At 40.9% G+C, this 18,232-nt stretch overlaps 1 protein-coding gene across 7 annotated transcripts in view; it reads left to right on the top strand.

The window, feature by feature from the left end:
• The window catches only part of PRTFDC1 (phosphoribosyl transferase domain containing 1), a 103,901-nt gene that overhangs the window by 25,101 nt on the left and 60,568 nt on the right, over positions 1 to 18,232 (top strand). For all 7 annotated transcript variants that reach the window (XM_060161810.1, XM_060161800.1, XM_060161780.1 and 4 more), the window contains one exon: positions 2,208 to 2,391. In XM_060161810.1, the coding sequence (XP_060017793.1) occupies positions 2,208 to 2,391 (184 nt within the window). The remainder of the gene's footprint in view (positions 1 to 2,207; positions 2,392 to 18,232) is intronic.

The raw sequence follows: 18,232 nt of genomic DNA, 5'->3' as shown, positions 1-18,232 counted from the left end.
TTTTGCTCACCAGAGTTCATGCTTGTGTCTGAATAGCTTAATCTTCAGCCTAAGATTGGGTAGAGATTGTACTCAGACACCTGGAGCCAGGGAGGCCTCCACTCTTTGATGATGAATGTGTGTGGGAGCCTGGCAAGCACATTCAAATTTCCAGCCTTTTTCAAGCCTTCCCTGGCTTTTACTTTCCACTGAGCTTTCCTGTGTCTCTGCCGCGTGGGTTTACGGGCTCCACCATTCAGGGATATGTGGTGGCCTGGGCCCACACTAGTCTCTGCAGTGCATATGCACAGCTTCTGGTTGACTTGGGGTATGTGGAGAGTTTATTATGTGCCCCTCTCCCATGACTGTAACCTCCTGGAACTCTCTATTAAATCTGTGACTAGTCTGCTAGGTAGTTGCTCAAGCAGGACTGCAACTTCAGGATAACGGGGCCCCTGGCCCTCCCTGTTCGCATGCTACCAAGATGGCCGTGTTAACTGATGGTGTTCCCCATCGGGTGAGCAGTGCCCCACCCTGCTTGACTACCCGGTTGAGCAGTAGAGCAGATTGGGGGCCAGGGAGAGGGGACCATTCTCAGACAAGAATACCACAGATCTGTGCTGTTTCTACCCAGTGTTCAGTGTTTTCATGAATAAATGATTCTCAGTTTGGTGCATGCCTTTGGTTGATTTCCAGAGCGCTGAAATAGTTGCTTTTGACAGTTTTGTCTGACTTTCTACTTTCTCTTTGTGAAGAGGATGTGTTGACCTCCTCACTGCATCATGCTGGAAACAAGTGTCCCTTTTTATAGAATATCTGGCATGCTGGGGACTTTCCTGGCGGTCCAGTGGTTAAGACTTCGCCTTCCAATGCAGGGGGTTCAGGTTTGATCCCTGGTTGGGGAGCTAAGGTTCCACATGCCTCATGGCCAAAAAAACCAAAACATAAAACAGAAGCAGTATTGTAACAAATTCAATAAAGGCTTTAAAAATGGTCCACATCAAAAAAATTCTTTAAAAAAGGAATATTTGGGGCTTCCCTGGTGGCACAGTGGTTGAGAGTCCACCTGCCGATGCAGGGGACACGGGTTCGTGCCCTGGTCCGGGAAGATCCCACGTGCTGCGGAGCGACTGGGCCCGTGAGCCATGGCTGCTGGGCCTGCGCGTCCGGAGCCTGTGCTCCGCAACGGGAGAGGCCACAACAGTGACAGGCCCACGTACCGCAAAAAAATAAAAAATAAAAAAATAAAAGGAATATTTGGTATGCTGATGTACGTTTCGTTGATCATATTTTGAGACACATTACATGAACCCATGGTTGTCATTTTATATGTATATGCATGCACATATACACACACAAATAAAAAAACTATAAAAATATATAAAGTATATATATTACATATTTAAAACATATGTGATATAATATTTTATTTTTTCACATCATTCACTTCATCTGTTTTAAATCTAATTCAGTTTGAGGTGCCAGTGGGAATATTTTAGAAAGTGTGCCCCTTCCATCCTACCTTCATTCAAGGTTTTAGTGTTGTATGGGTGTATGGGCAATGGACTTATACATATGAAACAATGAGAAAAAATACAATGACGGTTCCACATTAGGTGTTGGATGCCAGCCCAAGGCTGCATCGTGGTAGAACTTCAGGAGACACCATTCAAACTGTGATCTGTGGAGATGGTGTCCACTGAGATTGCCCAGAGCACCTCTCATAGAGGTAACGTGTTATCTTCATCAAATATAAGTCAAATATTATTCTTTCGATAGTTATTGTGGTCTTGACTTTTCCTCCAGTCTCGTCTAACGTGGTCAGGTGGGTGAGTCATCCTCCATTTCCTTCTTCTCTGCTTTAAAGGGAACGTAATATCACCACATACCACCATAGCCTCGTTAAACCTAACGGCGAGGCTCTGTAGTGATCAAATAATAGCCTTCATGATCTTTGACATCATATTTTACACCTTAATCATTTTTTGTGATGCAGAGGAGCAAAAATGTATGATTGATGATGTGGTTATTAGAAATATGTTTTGAACACTTTCTCTTTATCCAACTTTAACAGAGCTGCTTTATCTGTAACATTCTGTCTCCCAAGCCCTTCTCCACATTCTCCCGCATAATCTAATATGTAGAGTACATCATGCATTTTTTGGGAAAGGAACAAAAATGCTCAGAAGTAGTCATGCTTTAATATATCTTTTAATCCCTTCTTTCAGAATTGAACGGCTGGCTAAGGATATTATGAAAGACATAGGATACTGTGACATTATGGTCCTGTGTGTACTTAAAGGAGGCTACAAGTTCTGTGCAGATCTGGTAGAACACCTTAAGAACATCAGTCGAAATTCCGATAGATTTGTCTCTATGAAGGTTGATTTCATCAGACTAAAAAGTTACAGGGTAAGTTATGATTTACTCCATTTTCATTATATGATGTTCAGAATGAACAGTGCTATAAATCAAAGAACTAATAATATTATGAAGATGAAGGATGTATTTTATTTTAATTTGCAAGATACTATAACCTGTAATTCAGATAATATTCTTTGGGCAGGGGGAACCCTCCTATTATATTTCCCATGTAGGGAAAGATGATTCAGGAATGATTCATGCTTTTTTTATGGTTATAAAGTTGAGTGGTTATTTCCTGGTGCCTATTCTCACCAATGGCCGTGTTGAGAATGAGTATTAAGGAAGTCCAGTGAATACAGACGTGTTTCTGCTCTGGATGTCACTGTGGGCCCTGGAGACCTGTGGGAGGGTGTCCCCCCCCAGAGAGGAGTGTTAGTACTTGGGTGACTGTGGTCAGGGCCTGGAGGTAGAGAAGTAAAACCTGTAGGGACAGGGAGTTATCAAGAGCAACGAGGAACTTCCACCAGTCTGTGCTGGGTTTTCTTGGCCACCACTGGATGGAATTGAGAGATTATTCTCCAAGGACATCTGCCCTTAGCCTTCCCCTCTTTTCTCTATGCTGTTGCTTTTTGTGATGCTTTTTAAAAAAATATTTATTTATTTATTTATTTGTGGCTGCACTGGTTCCTCGTTGCTGCGCACAGGCTTTCTCTAGTTGTGGCGAGTGGCGGCTACCCTTCGTTGCGGTGCGCGGGCTTCTCACTGCAGTGGCTTCACGTTGCAGAGCACAGGCTCTAAGCCACGCCATCTTAGTAGCTGTGGCGCACGGGCTAAGTTGCTCCACAGCATGTGGAATCTTCCCGACCAGGGCTCGAACCTGTGTCCCCTGCATCGGCAGGCGGATTCTTAACCACTGCGCCACCAGGGGACCCAGATAAGCTCTTTCTGATGAACTCAGAGTCGATTGACTAATCACCTAATCATGGGAGTGAATTCCTATTATATTTACAAGTCACACCCGCACGTACGTGGAGGAGATTATACACAAAGGGTGTGTACACGGGGGATAGGGATGGGAGGGCATCTTAGAATTCTGCCTACCATTCTCTTTCTTTGACTCAGTTGCCTCAGCTTTTGAGTATCTGGCAAATTAGTTCTTATTTCTTAAGATACTCTATTTTCCTGATGACCTCTCAGGGCAGGATGAAGCTGGGGTTTTTTTGTTTTTGTTTGTTTGTTTGTTTTTGCAGACATCTTAAACCTAATTTATTGGTTTCATCTTCTCTTAAAAATCTTTTCTCTCTTGAGGTGTCTTTCATCCTGATTTAAGTAGCTGTGCTTCCTTCTTAGAAGACTTTTTTTTCTTTTTTGCTTGACTCTGATTCTTACTGTATTTTTCCCCAGCAAACAGCTTTTTAAAAAAATCTTTTAAAATCTTAAAAAAGTCAAAGTGAGGTTTATTGAAGCATAATTTACGTGCAATAGAATTTCCCTCTTTTAGTTTGCAGTTCTTTGAGTTTTGACAGATGCATACGGTCACGTAAGTCGCCACAATCAAGGCATAGCACAGCCCTTACCACAAAAAATGCCCTTGTGTCCCTTGGTAGTTAATCCTTTCCCCAGGCCCCAGGCTCTGGCAACCACTGATCTATTTTCTGTCCCTGGAGTTTTGCTCTTTGCAGAATGTCGTATAATGTAATCAAATATCATGTGGCCTTAGTAAATCTATAAAGCTTAGCATCATTCATTTGAAATTCATCCCTATTGTTGTGTGTCTCAGTGGTTCGTTTCTTGTTGTCAAGTAGGATTTCATTATCTGGATGCGCCAGTTTTAAAATCATTCATCAGCTGAAGGGTGTTTGGTTTGTTGCCTTTTTGGGGTGATTATGAATCAGGCGGCTCTAAACATTCACCTGCCTGTTTCTGTATGTACTTATGTCTTTGTTTCTCTTGAGTAAATTTGTCTTGAGATTCCTAGGTCATACGGGGAGTAGACAGAAGAAATTGCCAAGCTGTTTTCCAAAGTGATTGAATAATTTTGCTTCCCCACCAACGTGCATGAGAGTTCCAGTTGCTTCACATTTTTGGCAACACTAGGTATTGTCAGGATTTCTTTATTTTCTTTGTTTTTTTATCCATTCAGCTAGCTGATAGTATCTCACTGTGGTTTTAATTTGGATTTCCCCAGTGAATAATGATGTTGGGCATCCTTTCATTGAGTAATCTTTGCTTAATTCAAGGTCATGAAGATTTTATCCTCTGTTTTCTTCACAAAGTTTCCTAGTTTTAAATTTAGATCTAGGTGTGTGATCCGTGTTGTGTTAACTTATTAATATGGTACAGATCAAGGTTTTTTTTTTTTTTTGGCAAGTGAGTGTCCACTTGTTCCAAGATCACTTGATGAAAAGACTGTTCTTTTCCATTGAATTGCCTTTGATCTTTGACCGGAAATCAATTGACTGTATGTGCATGGGTCTATTTCTGAGCACTCTGTTCAGTTCTGTTCATCTACGTGCTTATTCTTTGGTCAATACCACACTGTTTTGATTACTGTATCTGTACAGAAGTCTGGAAATCAGGTAGTATGTGTCCTCCAACTTTGTTCTTCTTCATAACTGTTTCAGCTATTCTAGTTGTTTGTCTTTCCACATAAGTTTAAAAATCATGTTGTTGATTCCTACAGCATAACCTGTGTTCTGCACAGGTGTATCTGAGTTACATGCTTCTTCCTGGGACGCATGTTCAGAAAATGACGGCGTTAGGATGATCTGAGGGTGGAATTTTTGGTCCTACGATGTCAAATGGTCATCCATCAGATTTGCACAGGACCAGTTTAATGGTTGGGGGTCTTGACTGATTTGACCTGGGCAAGACTAACTCCGTGTTCCTGAAAAAACAACTGTACTATAGCAATCCATGTCAGAGGTGTTATCTATAGGGGGTGATGAAAGACGTCTTGTGATATATTGTCTAAGCTACATGAAGCTTGGAGGGTATGCAGTTTTTGAAAACAAAGCAAGCTTCGTCAGTGAAGGCAAGTTACAGGATGTTATTTATAAAGCAAGTTATAGTTTAAGGGATCTAACTGATGACTGCCCTTGGTTTCACTATTATATACGGTAAGTTTTTCTTTGAATTTCAATTTCCAGTTGCCTATTGCCAGTATATAGAAATACTACTGATTTTGTGTATCAAATACTATGACTTTTCAAAACTCTCTTATTAGTTTGAATAGCTTTTTTGTAGATGCTTTTGGATTTTTCTATGAACACAATCATTTCTTCTGTGAATAGAGATGGTTTTACTTCTTTCTTTCTAATTTGTGTATTTCTTTTTATTGCTTTATTGCACTGGCTTGAACTTCCTGTACAATTCTGAATAGAAATAGTGAAGGAAAGCATTCTTGCCTTGCTCTCAGTCAGTGTGATATTAACTGTTGCATCCTCAAATTTTTGATGTATTGTTTTCATTTTCATTCAACTCAGACTGTTTTCAGATTTCCTTTGTGACTTCCTCTTTCACTCATGGATTCTTTTTTGTTGTTTAATTTCCAAATATTTGGGGATTTTCCAGAGATAGTTCTATATGATTTCTAGTTTAATTCTGTTGCAGAAAGGATACTTTGTATGATTTCAATTCTTTTAAAGTTTTTGAGTCTTGTTTTATGGTCCAGAATACTGTCAATCTTGCTGAAACTAAAAGCATTAGGATCCATGTGAGGTTAAACAATGTTGCTAACTCTCACTGTCCATTTCTCTAAACATCCTCTATTTCATCAATGTTTTAACCTAGAGGCACACATTCTAACACTTATTCTCTCATGTTTATGTGATACTAGTTCTGAACAAGCGTTTGCATTTGTATAGCTCCAAGACTATTGTGATCATTTTTGCTGCATCTCGACAGATATTTTCAAGTCACCGTATTTTTTTCCCTGGGGATAGGGTTATGGGGGCGCCTGCCCAGGGTTCTGATGAAGGAGGAAGGCAATAGTAGACTTTATTTATTATTTATTTTTGGCCGCGTTGGGTCTTCCTTGCTGTGCACGGTCTTTCTCTAGTTGCGGCGAGCGGGAGCTACTCTTCGTTGCGGTGCACGGGCTTCTCATTGCAGTGGCTTCTCTTGTTGTGGAGCACGGGCTCTAGAGCACAGGCTCAGTAGTTGTGGCACACAGACTCAGTAGTTGTGGCTCACGGGCTCAGTAGTTGTGGTTCACGGGCTCTAGAGTGCAGGCTCAGTAGTTGTGGCGCACGGGCTTGGTTGCTCCGCGGCATGTGGGCTCTTCCCGGACCAGGGCTCGAACCCTTGTCCTCTTCATTGGCAGGCGGATTCTTAACCACTGCGCCACCAGGGAAGCCCTAGACTTTCAATCTTTACCACTAGCGTCCATTCTCACACACAGCGCATTTTAGTTTTTGTCCCACCCTTAAATCCTGTAGGAGCCAAGGATAATTGTGGTGTCTCTTCTCTTCCCTTCTTACAAAATGTCCTTCCTCTTGTCCATCACCAAGGTGACGCAGATCATCTCCTGAGAGATGACCTCACGTAAAAGCCTATCTGCTCACTCAGAGCCAGCTTTTCCCCTGATTAAATTCCTCAGAAATGGGTGGAAAACCATATTCATAGACCTGGCTATGAGGTGAACAGCCCAGCTCTCTGCTCATAGAGCGTAAGCTGTCCTCATCCAGAGGTGAATTCATTGCCCTCAGTTTAGTCTTGAGCTGACCATCCCTTTACACACTTGAGCTCCTTCAACATTCCCGAGGACAGAGACCTATTAAGACACTACCAAACAAGGGGAACAGGGCTATAGCTCATTTTCCTCTGAGGGTGTCTGGTGCTCCCCCATACCTCCAAACCGACTCATCGGGAGCAGACATCTGGAAAACATCTTAGCAGAAACAGTGGCCACCAAGGTGTTCTCTTCATTCTTTAGGAATTTCTGGAGGGTAGTCAGGACTCTGTGGGCTGTTGTGAGTGCTGGTCAGAAGCATCATGTAGTTTTACTCCCTCCTATCCTTCTGCTCTGTGATTCTTTTTAATTTTTTTTTTTTTTTTTTTTTTTTGAGGAAAAAAGTTGGAAGTTCAGTTTACTGAGAGGCAGTGTGTCTCCTGGTCACAGCCATCAGCATTCATAGTTCTCTTTAGGGGCTCTTTTCCCAGGAGGGGTCCCAGTTGTTTGAGCCCTCCACTGTTTACTAAGGGACCTTCCTGAGGGATGGATGGTCCAGATATCTCAAGGCTCTAGGCAATTTGACTTGTCTTTGTTTTGTATTAAACTTCCTGTAAGACATGAAGTGAATTTGCATGAGTGATAACCATCTAGACGAAGATTACTTAGAAATTAGCATTAGGCTAATTCATTGGAGAGCATGGCCTCACATACTCCTGTTCTTTAAATGAATTGACAGGCACTGGCTGCCTGAATTCCTGAACATTTCAAGTTTTCCTTCCCCCTTCCCTCCGTTCTTTTTTCCTTCCGTCCTTCTTTCTGTCTTTTCACTAGTGTTCATTTAGCATTTGCCAGATGAATTCATTATCTCAGTTAATCCTGAGTGTAACTCTGCCAGGTATCACTCATCTCTTCTTTTATTGATGAAGAAAAAGAGGCTTAGAGAGGTTAATTAACTCACCTAAGGTCACACAGCCAATAGTAGAGATGGCACCAGAGCCCAGACCCATCTGTCTCTCAAGCCTGTGCCCTTTGCAACATATCACATTTCCCACAGTTTTTTCTAAGGTTTTCCACAAAATTTTACTGTTTCACGAGTTACTAATAAAGGAGTTGGTTTTTTCCCTAAAATATATGTAAGACAAATATAAAGTTCATATATACAATTATCATCATTACGCAATAATTTGCCTTTAAGAAACGGTGGCCTTACTTGAGAAAATCTGGAAGTTGCATGAAGAAAGAACTTATTACATGTATTAAACCCCATATGCCCACAAATGGCTGTACTTTGTAGCTTGTCTTATAAGATCAACAAAACTAGTGAAAGTATTCAGTGTTTATTTTATTTAACAAAGAATCAAATATCAATTATTTCTCATAAAAATGTTTTTGTCTACGGGGCCTAATTTTTCAGCTGATCTAATAATCCAAAGATAACACTACATTACATGAGCACCTATTTGTGTTACACCATTATGTTACACATTTAAAAAATATTTTCTTTTTCTCAAAGTAATACATTCAAGTAGGTTAACAACCCAAACAAAGAATTTGATCGGGGTAGTTTTATGGAATAAACAACTTGAAAATCCTCTTGCTACAGACATCTAAAAATACTAGGTGAATGTAATAACTTTTAAAAAGCCTTTTAAATGCTTATTGGAGCTCACAAGAAGGTAGGGAATATCCAAGGGGCAGGAATGAAGATCTGAGAATCAGCGCATAAGTGTGAACTGGGGGCTCCCAGGAGGCAGGGTTGGGAGCTGTTGTCTCAGTAATCTGACTTTAACCCCCATGGAGAGGCAGATGGTAAAGGCTTGGACCCATATAAAATGGGAAGTTAGATGAGACCCTCATGCAAAGCCAGTGCCTTCAAAGGTATATGCCCTTGCTGAAAAAAAAAATCCATCCTTTAGTAATGGAAGACCCTAACAAACTAGCTTGTCCTTCTTGGCCTGGGCTGGAGTGGGAAAGTGAAATATCCTGTGGGAACTTTTAAACAGGAGTCTGTACCTCATGTGAGTTTGAGGTTTTCGTTTACTTTACCTGCATCATCTGGGAAATTCCAACCAGAGAATTTAATATTAAAATTGGTCTCAGACCACACTACTCCCAAATTCCCTGGTAGAAGCAAGTGGAAAACCTCTCTGGAGGGAATATCTCAACCTAGGCAGGATTCCACGGGTAAGCCTCCCTTAACCTGAGCTCACACACCCAAAGCACAACAGATGCATAGAAACAATCTACCATAGGCCAGATTGGCTGGTAAAGTAAATAACAAAAATAGGTAAGTAAGCTATGTGAAAGAGAATATAACATAATTATGCTTAACATGACTAAAGACATAAAGGATTTAAAGGAAAGATAAGACAACACGAGAAGAAAAAATAAATGAGACCTTTGGGAAGGGAAATTATAGAATGTCTAGCAAGGAAAAAGGTACTAATTGAATGGATAAGAAAGTAACTTGAATGATAAACAGATTGAATGTTGCTATGGGTATGAATTTTGAACTGGAAGATAGATCTGAAAAACTATCTAGAAGGTAGCATGGATAGAGATGGAATATAAGAAAGAGAGGATGGGAGACACGAAAAACTGAGTGAGAAGCTCAAAAATGTGTCACCGAGGAACTCCATATGGAAAGACTAGAGAGAATTGAGGAGAGGCAATTTTTGATAAGATAACGCCGAATCACATTCTAGAGCTGATAGGAGACGTGAATATTCAGATTCAGGAAGCACAGTGACACCACAGGTAGACACATCCTGGTGAAACTGAAAGGCAAAACCCCAGAGTCAAAGAAGGGATTGTAAAAGTAACTGGGGAGAAAAGGAAGATTGCCTTTAAAGGAATTACCACTGTCCTGCCAACAGACTTCTCAAAGGCAACAGCAGAAATCAGAAGATGTGGAGTAGTATCATCATTTTGAGAGAAAATAACTGTTAACTTAGATTTTCATTCCCAGCTGATCTTGAACTCAAGCGTGAGTGCCAGATAAAGACTTCAGTAGTCATGTTCTAGAAGAGTTTCCCGATAACAGATGCTGACTGAAAACATCTCCTAATTTATTTTAGTATATTTAGGGTATATTTTAGTAAAAAGGAAATTGAACCCAAATGAATAAATGTGATGCAAAGAGATTGACAAGCATGTAGGTAAATCAACAAACTTTTGATGGGTTCAAATAATTGATGAAACAATAACACTATAACCCATTTTGGTGGTAAAACAAAGTGGAATTTAAAAAGACCAGAATAATAGCATTCTAAGGTTGTGTATGGTTTAGGAGAAGCATCGAGAGGTTGATGATTTGCAAAATTTCAGTTAGGCATGCCTGTTAAAAATTTAAGTGTAACACTGAAAGAATAAGAATACTATGCATATTATGTATAACTTTCCAGCAAATAGAAAGGACGAGAAAGAATAAAGAAAACTCCAAACCTGATTGATTCAATAGTAGACAGAAAACGAGAAACAATTAGGTAATATTGTTATACCCATTTTACAGATGAGGAAACTGAGACCTGAGCTGTTAAGTAATATGTCCAAGGTCAAACAGCTTGTAAGTGGAGGACTAATATTCAAACCCAAGTTCAACTCCAGAGCCCAAGATTGTGACCACTAAAACATACCGTCAATCTAGAGATGTGTTGATGGGTTGAGATGTATTAGGTTAAAAGGAGGGAAATTTCACCAAACGTATCAGCATAATTTTTTCCCGAGGTTTATTTTAATATTTACCTTACTAGGGTAAGCCAGCTGCTGTAATTGCTAGAAGAATGACAGTATCCATAAATAGACAATTAACTGCTTATTTTTCTGAAATGTCTTATATTTGATATTAATAAACTATGAAGACATACCCTCCAAAAAAGTGAATAATAAGTATTCACAGCTGGTTTTCTTGTGAATGATGGGAAGCTATGGTTTTCTTTTCCTCTTTGCCCCCTACACTATGGAGATTTTCCAAAAGATAAGAACATTCCCTACACCTGCTTTCTCTCTGGATTCACATAGAGCTGTTGCTCTTGGGAAGCCAGATCTAGCAGAATTTCAAAGGAATCTTGAGCACCAAGCTCCCTACCAACTCTGGAGAGTATAGAGACTTGAAGCAAAAAGAAACAGGCATCATTCAGCTACCAGTTGAGCTCCCCAGTTTAGTGTGTTCTGAGAAAGCTCTGTAAGGGTAGGGGTGGGAAGACTTTTGGAATATCTGTTCTAAGGGGCTTGGGAATAGAGAAACGAGAGGGTTTGAGAGAAGTGGGATGGAGTATTAGTAGGTGTCAGCAAGTTACTTCTCAGCCAGCTTTTTTGTACATGGATGTATTGTTTGCCAAGTGTTTTTCCTTTATTCCCTCTGAAAACGTTGCCTTGATTTAAAGCTTCGTTAATTTGTGTACAAGCCCACGTGAGGATAAAGTGTATTTCAGGGAGCTATACTCTGATTTCTTTGTTTTCCACCAATTTGGTTAACTAACCTGCGAGCAAAGTAAAGTCTTCATCAAACTTCAAGTCTTTACAAACTGAGACTTTAATTTTAGGCAAGTTGTTGTGGTCCTGGGTCCCTCCCCCATGCTGTTTCCACATGCCCTGCTTGTATTCATTAATAATTCCTGTGTGTTGGCAGCGCCAAGGGAAAGCTTTCTGGAGATAAAATGGAATCCAGAGCGTGGCTGCAGTGGGACTGAAACATTTGCCATGCAGGGCGTGTGGGCCCCTGCGGAAGCCGGAACCTTTATTAAGGAGGCTCATTAGAGCAAAGGGTTGGCCGCAGACCTATTCCCATGAAGGAAGGGGAAAGCTAAACTACATTTCTTCTCTCTCATTCCCAGAGTTCAGAACAAAGGCTTTAAGTCAGTCCTTTATCATCCATGCTAGTGAGGAATGGGGACCCGTTAGATAAACCAGATCCAGCATCCTGAGTGTTAGTGAGTACTTTTCACTTCACCCTGCAACAGCCTTTCACTGAAAGCTTTCCACATAGTAAGGGGGCCTCGTGTTGAATGCCCCTTTCTTTTGTTTTTTTTTTTCAGTTTATTTAAACAAAAACAAGAACTGTTCACCCATTTCTTCTACCTCTCACCACCCTAGCCCCGCTGCCTCTAATAACCACCTGTCTGTTCTTTGTATCAATGAGGTTTTTTTTTTAGATTCCACACGTAAGTGATCATATAGTATTTGTCTTTCTCTGTCTGACTTATTTCACTTAGCATAATGCCCTCAAGGTCCATCCACGTTGTCGCAAATGGCAAGATTTCATTCTTTTTTTATGGCTGAATAATATTCCACTGTGTGTGTGTGTATACTATATCTTCTTTATCCATTTATTTATAAATGCACACTTAGGTTGTTTCCATATTGACTATTGTGAATAATGCTGCAGTAAACATGGGGGTGCAGAAATCTTTTCAAATTGGTGTTTTCATTTTCTTCAGATAAATGCCCAGAAGTAGAATTGCTGAATCATAGGGTAGTTCTATTTTTAATTTGTTGGGGAACCTCCATACTGTTTTCCGTAGTGGCTTCATCAATTTACATTCCCACCAACAGTGCACAAGGGTTACCTCTTCTCCACACCCTCACCAACACTTGTTATTTGAAATAGAAAATATGAACAGACCAGTTACTATTAAGAAGATTGAATCAGTAATCAAAATCCTCCCAAAAAACAAAAGTCCAAGATTAGACAGCTTCACTGGTGAATTCCCCTTTTCTTTTGGAGACAGGCAGTCCATCTTTAGCAGAGTCCCATATCAGACTTGGGGTGAAGAAAAGGACCCCAGTTCGATTCTGTAGAGAGGGACATGTGGAGAAAAGAGGTCCTCAGTTCTTGGGGGTGCTGGATGGGTCTAAGACAGAGAGGATTATATGTGTGTGTATGTGTGTGTGTATCTATAGTATGTTTGTATATGTAATTTGTATATATGTATATACATTTTACATATATATGTGTATATATTATGTACATATATGTACACGTGCCTTTTTAAGCTAGAAAGGGAGGAAAACTAAAGGAATAGAAAAGTAGAAGAAAATAAAGGAATGAAAGAGGGAAGGTAAGAGAAAAGAAACTCCAAAAGTTACATTTTGTTAAATCTGAGACATCATTGATGGTAAAGAACACCGTTACTTTATGTACTACTAAGAAAGAAAAAGAATGCTATAAATTAAGCCATGACGTGACATGATTGTAAGATGCATCTTGATTTTGGGTATATTAAAATTTAAGGAAAATGTACAACTTGGAATTGATGAATTGGTAGTTCCCCCCTTTTGGGCAGTACCAAGTGTTTCAATAGCTGACACGTGGCAGAAAACATTGTCCTTACCCTTTAGTTATTCTTAAGTCTCAGGTCCCGTAATATTATTCCAATATTCTTTTGCAAATGGTAGGATATTTCTTTGAGACTACAGATTTTTTCCACCTTAGTATCTAAAATATTTTTAATATCCTCAAAACATTTATGCAGACTTCAAAGGGAGAGTTATTTAGTAAAGAATAAACCGGGGAAGGCCTGGGTGGTTTGATTCAATCCACATAAATCCTTACGCGTCATCAAAATCACGTATGAAAACCAGAACATAATTTCTCTGTGACCTCGGGATAGAGATGCTGAAACATCTGTCATGTTTATATGTTTACTGAAACAAAGAGCGTTGACATTACTTGTTTTGTCTTTGACCTTTGGTTCTTAAGATATATTTACTGCTGGCTTTCAGGATGCATGGATGAAGGAACTTGGCATGAAGCAAATATCTAGTTTGATCTTAAAAGAGATCATCTACTGTTGCTCTAGGGAAGTTTACTTTGAGATTTCTAATTCTATCAAGTAAAATATATTAAAAAAGGGCTTCCCTGGTGGCTCAGTGGTTGGGAGTCCGCCTGCCGATGCAGGGGACATGGGTTCATGCCCCCGTCCAGGAAGATCCCACATGCCGCGAAGCGGCTGGGCCCCTGAGCCATGGCTGCTGAGCCTGTGCGTCCGGAGCCTGTGCGTCCGGAGCCTGTGCTCCGCAACGGGAGAGGCCACGGCAGTGAGAGGCCCGCGTACCGCAAAAAAAAAAAAAAAAAATATATATATATATGTATATATAAGTGAAACCAAACTGTAATAAAATGGTAGGGATTATAGCAACATTTTTAGTTATAATTCCTAGTCTTTATTTTGTACATATCTATGCATTTTCTTAGTGTACATTCTTTGTATTCAAATTTAATTTTCTATAGAGATGCTTATTAGGATTTGTCTTTCCTTAGGAAGAGCGAAAACTGAGAGGGCAAATAAGAGAGTAATGCAGAAGCAATGATTAAATTGTAGAGGCAACCGAGCTTTCAGAGAACACTGGGGACAGAGCTGGGCTTAACTCTGTATCTGCCTCAGGCTGGGGTTGGGTCCGGGACAAGAAATCAGACCCAGCCTGGAGGGGGGCGTGCTGGGGAGCGGACTTTGCTGCCAGTGCAAGGTGAAGTCCAGTGCCGCAGGTGTAACAGGTAGTAGAAGGATGGGCTGAAGGACCACAGCCTTTAGAGCTCCAAGCACGAGGCTGGTAGTATCCGCCAGCTCATGTCCTACTATTGGTTCTACTATTAATAAAGCTGGGTATTCGCTGAGTACTTATATATTATGGCAAACTATTGTTCTAAGTGCTTTATATGTATGAACTCTTTAAACCCTCACAAGACCCCTATGAAGTGGGTGCTCCTAATACCCCTTTTTCACAAGAAAGGACACTGAGGCCAGAGAGGTTAGTTGGAACCCCAAGGACACATGGCCAGGAAGTGGAGGTCTGTCAGACTCCTGAACTAGGGTACCACGGCTGCCTTTGGGGCTGTGGAGGAGGCAAAGGACCCCAGGGCCTAGGAGGTAGACAGGTAGGAGAAGGGAGCACCCCCAATTCCTTAAGAGTGCTGGGCAAGTTTCAAACAGGACAGCCACAGATCCAGAGTACAGTGGGTGTTGAATCTTGAGAACAAGGCAGAATGCCAAAGCCAGCAGGAGAAACGTACTACTGAGTCATGGGGCATGAGGTCCCAGACACCTGCTCAGCAGTTCCAAAGAGTTTCAGTCCCCGTCTGAGGTTGGGTTTGTTCCTAGAGATTTGATGAGGTTGAGCCAGTAGGTGAGGTGTGGGCGGGAGTCAAGTGACTTAGCTATTAGAAGAGAAGGCTGCAGCACCTGCCAACGGGGCAGGGCCTGGCCCACCAGAAGGCGTATGTACTAGGAGTATTGATGGCATCACGTGCCCCAGGGTTCCAGTTATATTTCATGTCCCTGCCTTGCCCCATATATCAGTCACAGGCATGCTGGACCCATGAAACTCGGGTGTCCTGCCTGTATACAGTAAGAATGCTAAAAATCATTTAAATCCATTTGTACCTGACCTTTTCCCAAAAAGATACAACGTGGTGTTTTATTAATTATGTCCAGACAGTGTCTAATTTTTGGCACAAAAATAATTGCTGGCAGCAAAAATCCTTGCCCTTATTTTTAAGTTACGTTATGTTAATCAACATTTTGTTACTGATATAGAATATGAAACCTAGCATCAAGACCATAAAGCCTTGGGGCTTCCCTGGTGGCACAGTGGTTAAGAATCCACCTGCCAATGCAGGGGACATGGGTTCGAGCCCTGGTCCGGGAAGATCCCGCATGCCGCAGAGCAACTAAGCCTGTGCGCCACAACTACTGAGCCCATGTGCCACAACTGCTGAGCCCATGTGCCACAACTGCTGAAGCCCGCATGCCTAGAGCCCGTGCTCGGCAACAAGAGAAGCCACTGCAATGAGAAGCCCGCGCACCACAACGAAGAGTAGCCCCCACTCGCCGCAACTAGAGAAAGACCTCGCGCAGCAACAAAGACCCAACGCAGCCAAAAATAAAAGAAGTAAAATAAATAAATTTATTTTTTAAAAAATTCTTTATGATGGTCATCGTGCTGTAACATAGTTTGAATTTAATGTTTTGATTCCATTTTAGGTTATAATATGGGTTACTTTATGGAATGAGTTTGCCATTATTAAACACAAGATGATTAACGACTTAGGTAGTTTCAACACATATTAAAATTCTTGAGATTCGTAGCTTTCAAGGACAAGAATGATTTCACTTTCTTTTTGTTAATTTGGCATTCATTTAGAGGATAGTTTTGAAAATACTTCTTTTTTTGTTTGCCTAGCATTATTTTCTCCTGGAGAATAGAAATGGAATTCAGACAGACATTGACAAATGAGAGTCTTCCATGAAAACAGGATGACTCTCAGGGAGGGAAAGGGCACAGCAGTACGTCAAGGGCCCTGAAACTCACGCCAGAGACAGAAATGACTGGTCAGAAACGCCTCCGGAAGAGACTCAGCAGTCACTCTAGAGCAGTAGTCGTGATGAATCAGCAATGCTTTTGCTACAAATGCTAATCTAATACAGTAGTGGGAAGTATGGGTAGGCATGTGACACTTGGAAGCCGGGAATTACTCCTTCCTTTCTCATGAGCCCCTGCAGAAGTGCCGGCGTGGGCTTAGTGCCCTACTAACCTCTGTGGGTTGTTTTGGTTGTAGAGCCTCTTCTAATTAGGAAAGGCAGCTGGAAGAGATGGCTTCCAGAAGCTGCCCCAATTAGAATTCTGGTAAGGGTGCACGTCTGAAGTTCATCTTGGCCTGTGTTTAAGAAATCTGAGAAGTGAAAATGTAAAGTGGTAGCCCTCTTCCTATGAAGATAATTTATTTTAAAAAATTATCTTAATTGAAGTATAGTTGCTGTGCAATATTATACGTTACAGGTGTACAATATAGTGATTCACAATTTTTAAAGGTTATACTCCATTTATAGTTACTGTAAAATATTAGCTGTATTTCCTGTATCGTACAATATATCCTTGTAGCTTTTTAAAAAAATTTATTTGTTTTTGGCTGCATTGGGTCTTCCTTGCTGCGCACGGGCTTTTCTCTAGTTGCGGCGATCGGGGGCTACTTCTTGTTGTGGTGCGCGGGCTTCTCATCGCGGTGGCTTCTCTTGTTGCAGAGAACGGGCTCTAGGCGCGTGGGCTTCAGTAGTTGTGTTACACGGACTTAGTAGTTGTGACTCGCCGGCTTTAGAGCACAGGCTCAGTAGTTGTGGCGCACGGGCTTAGTTGCTCCGCGGCGTGTGGGATCTTCCCGGACCAGAGCTCGAACCCGTGTCCCCTGCATTGGCAGGCAGATTCTTACCCACTGCGCCACCAGGGAAGTCCTATCCTTGTAGCTTATTTTATACCTAGTAGTTTGTACCTCTACATCTCCTACCCCTATATTGCCCCTCCTCCTGAAGATAATTTCTTAAAGATGAAAATAGAATTTTCCCCTTATTCCACTGCTTTCTGAGCCCGAGTCACTCAGGAAGATATTAATTATGCCTCTATTGTTCAGTTCTTTAAATCACTTCTAACTGTTGTTGAATTGTAGGCAGGGAAATAATTAACTATGGAAGAAACATAGCCTGGCTTTATTTCTTTATTTGAAGCAAAATCCACTCACTTTTAATGCAGATCAGTTTGGACCAGCAAAAAGGATAATTTTTTCTGATGTTTTAAAGGTAGTGTTCTTGTAAGAATTAGAATTGTTAGTCATTTTGGATGATTAATGAGTATGTTTTAATTTGAAAACCAATATGTAATTCAGTTTGTTTCTTTTATTGGATAAATTTAAACATATTTCAAAAGGATGGGTTAATGCAGACTTTTTCGGGGATAATGGTTTTTCTGTCAGCAGTATTGTTAAGCTCATCTCTCCATACAGAACACATATACTAGAACAAATTATCCCTAATATTAGTTGTACAAATTCTTAAATTAAGATCTCTTTCTACTATAATAGTACTGTAATAGCACTATGCCTGGGTTTTTTTGAAAGTTGAGTTAGATTTATCCAAACTAATAATAATAATATTGAATAATTGACTACAGTGTAAAAGTACTATTTTAAGTGCTTTACAAATATTAATGCATTAATGCCAACCACCGCCTGCTGAGTTAGGTATAATTATCCCCATTTTACATTTGAAGAACACGTGCCACAGAGAGTTTGAGAAACTGTCCCAAGATCACGGAGCTGGTAGAGAACGGGGCTGAGATGCAAAACTAGGCAGCCTGCTCAACAGCATGGAGGCTGGACCATGTCTCTTGCTGCTCCCAGAAGGACCCCGTCACTACAGATCACTGTGGCAAGGACCTCATTTCTCT

This window comes from Lagenorhynchus albirostris, chromosome 1 (genome assembly GCF_949774975.1).
Source record: "Lagenorhynchus albirostris chromosome 1, mLagAlb1.1, whole genome shotgun sequence".
Lineage (NCBI taxonomy): Eukaryota > Metazoa > Chordata > Mammalia > Artiodactyla > Delphinidae > Lagenorhynchus > Lagenorhynchus albirostris.
The sequence above is the reverse complement of the archived record's forward strand: the minus strand, read 5'-3'. Positions and strand labels throughout refer to the sequence as shown.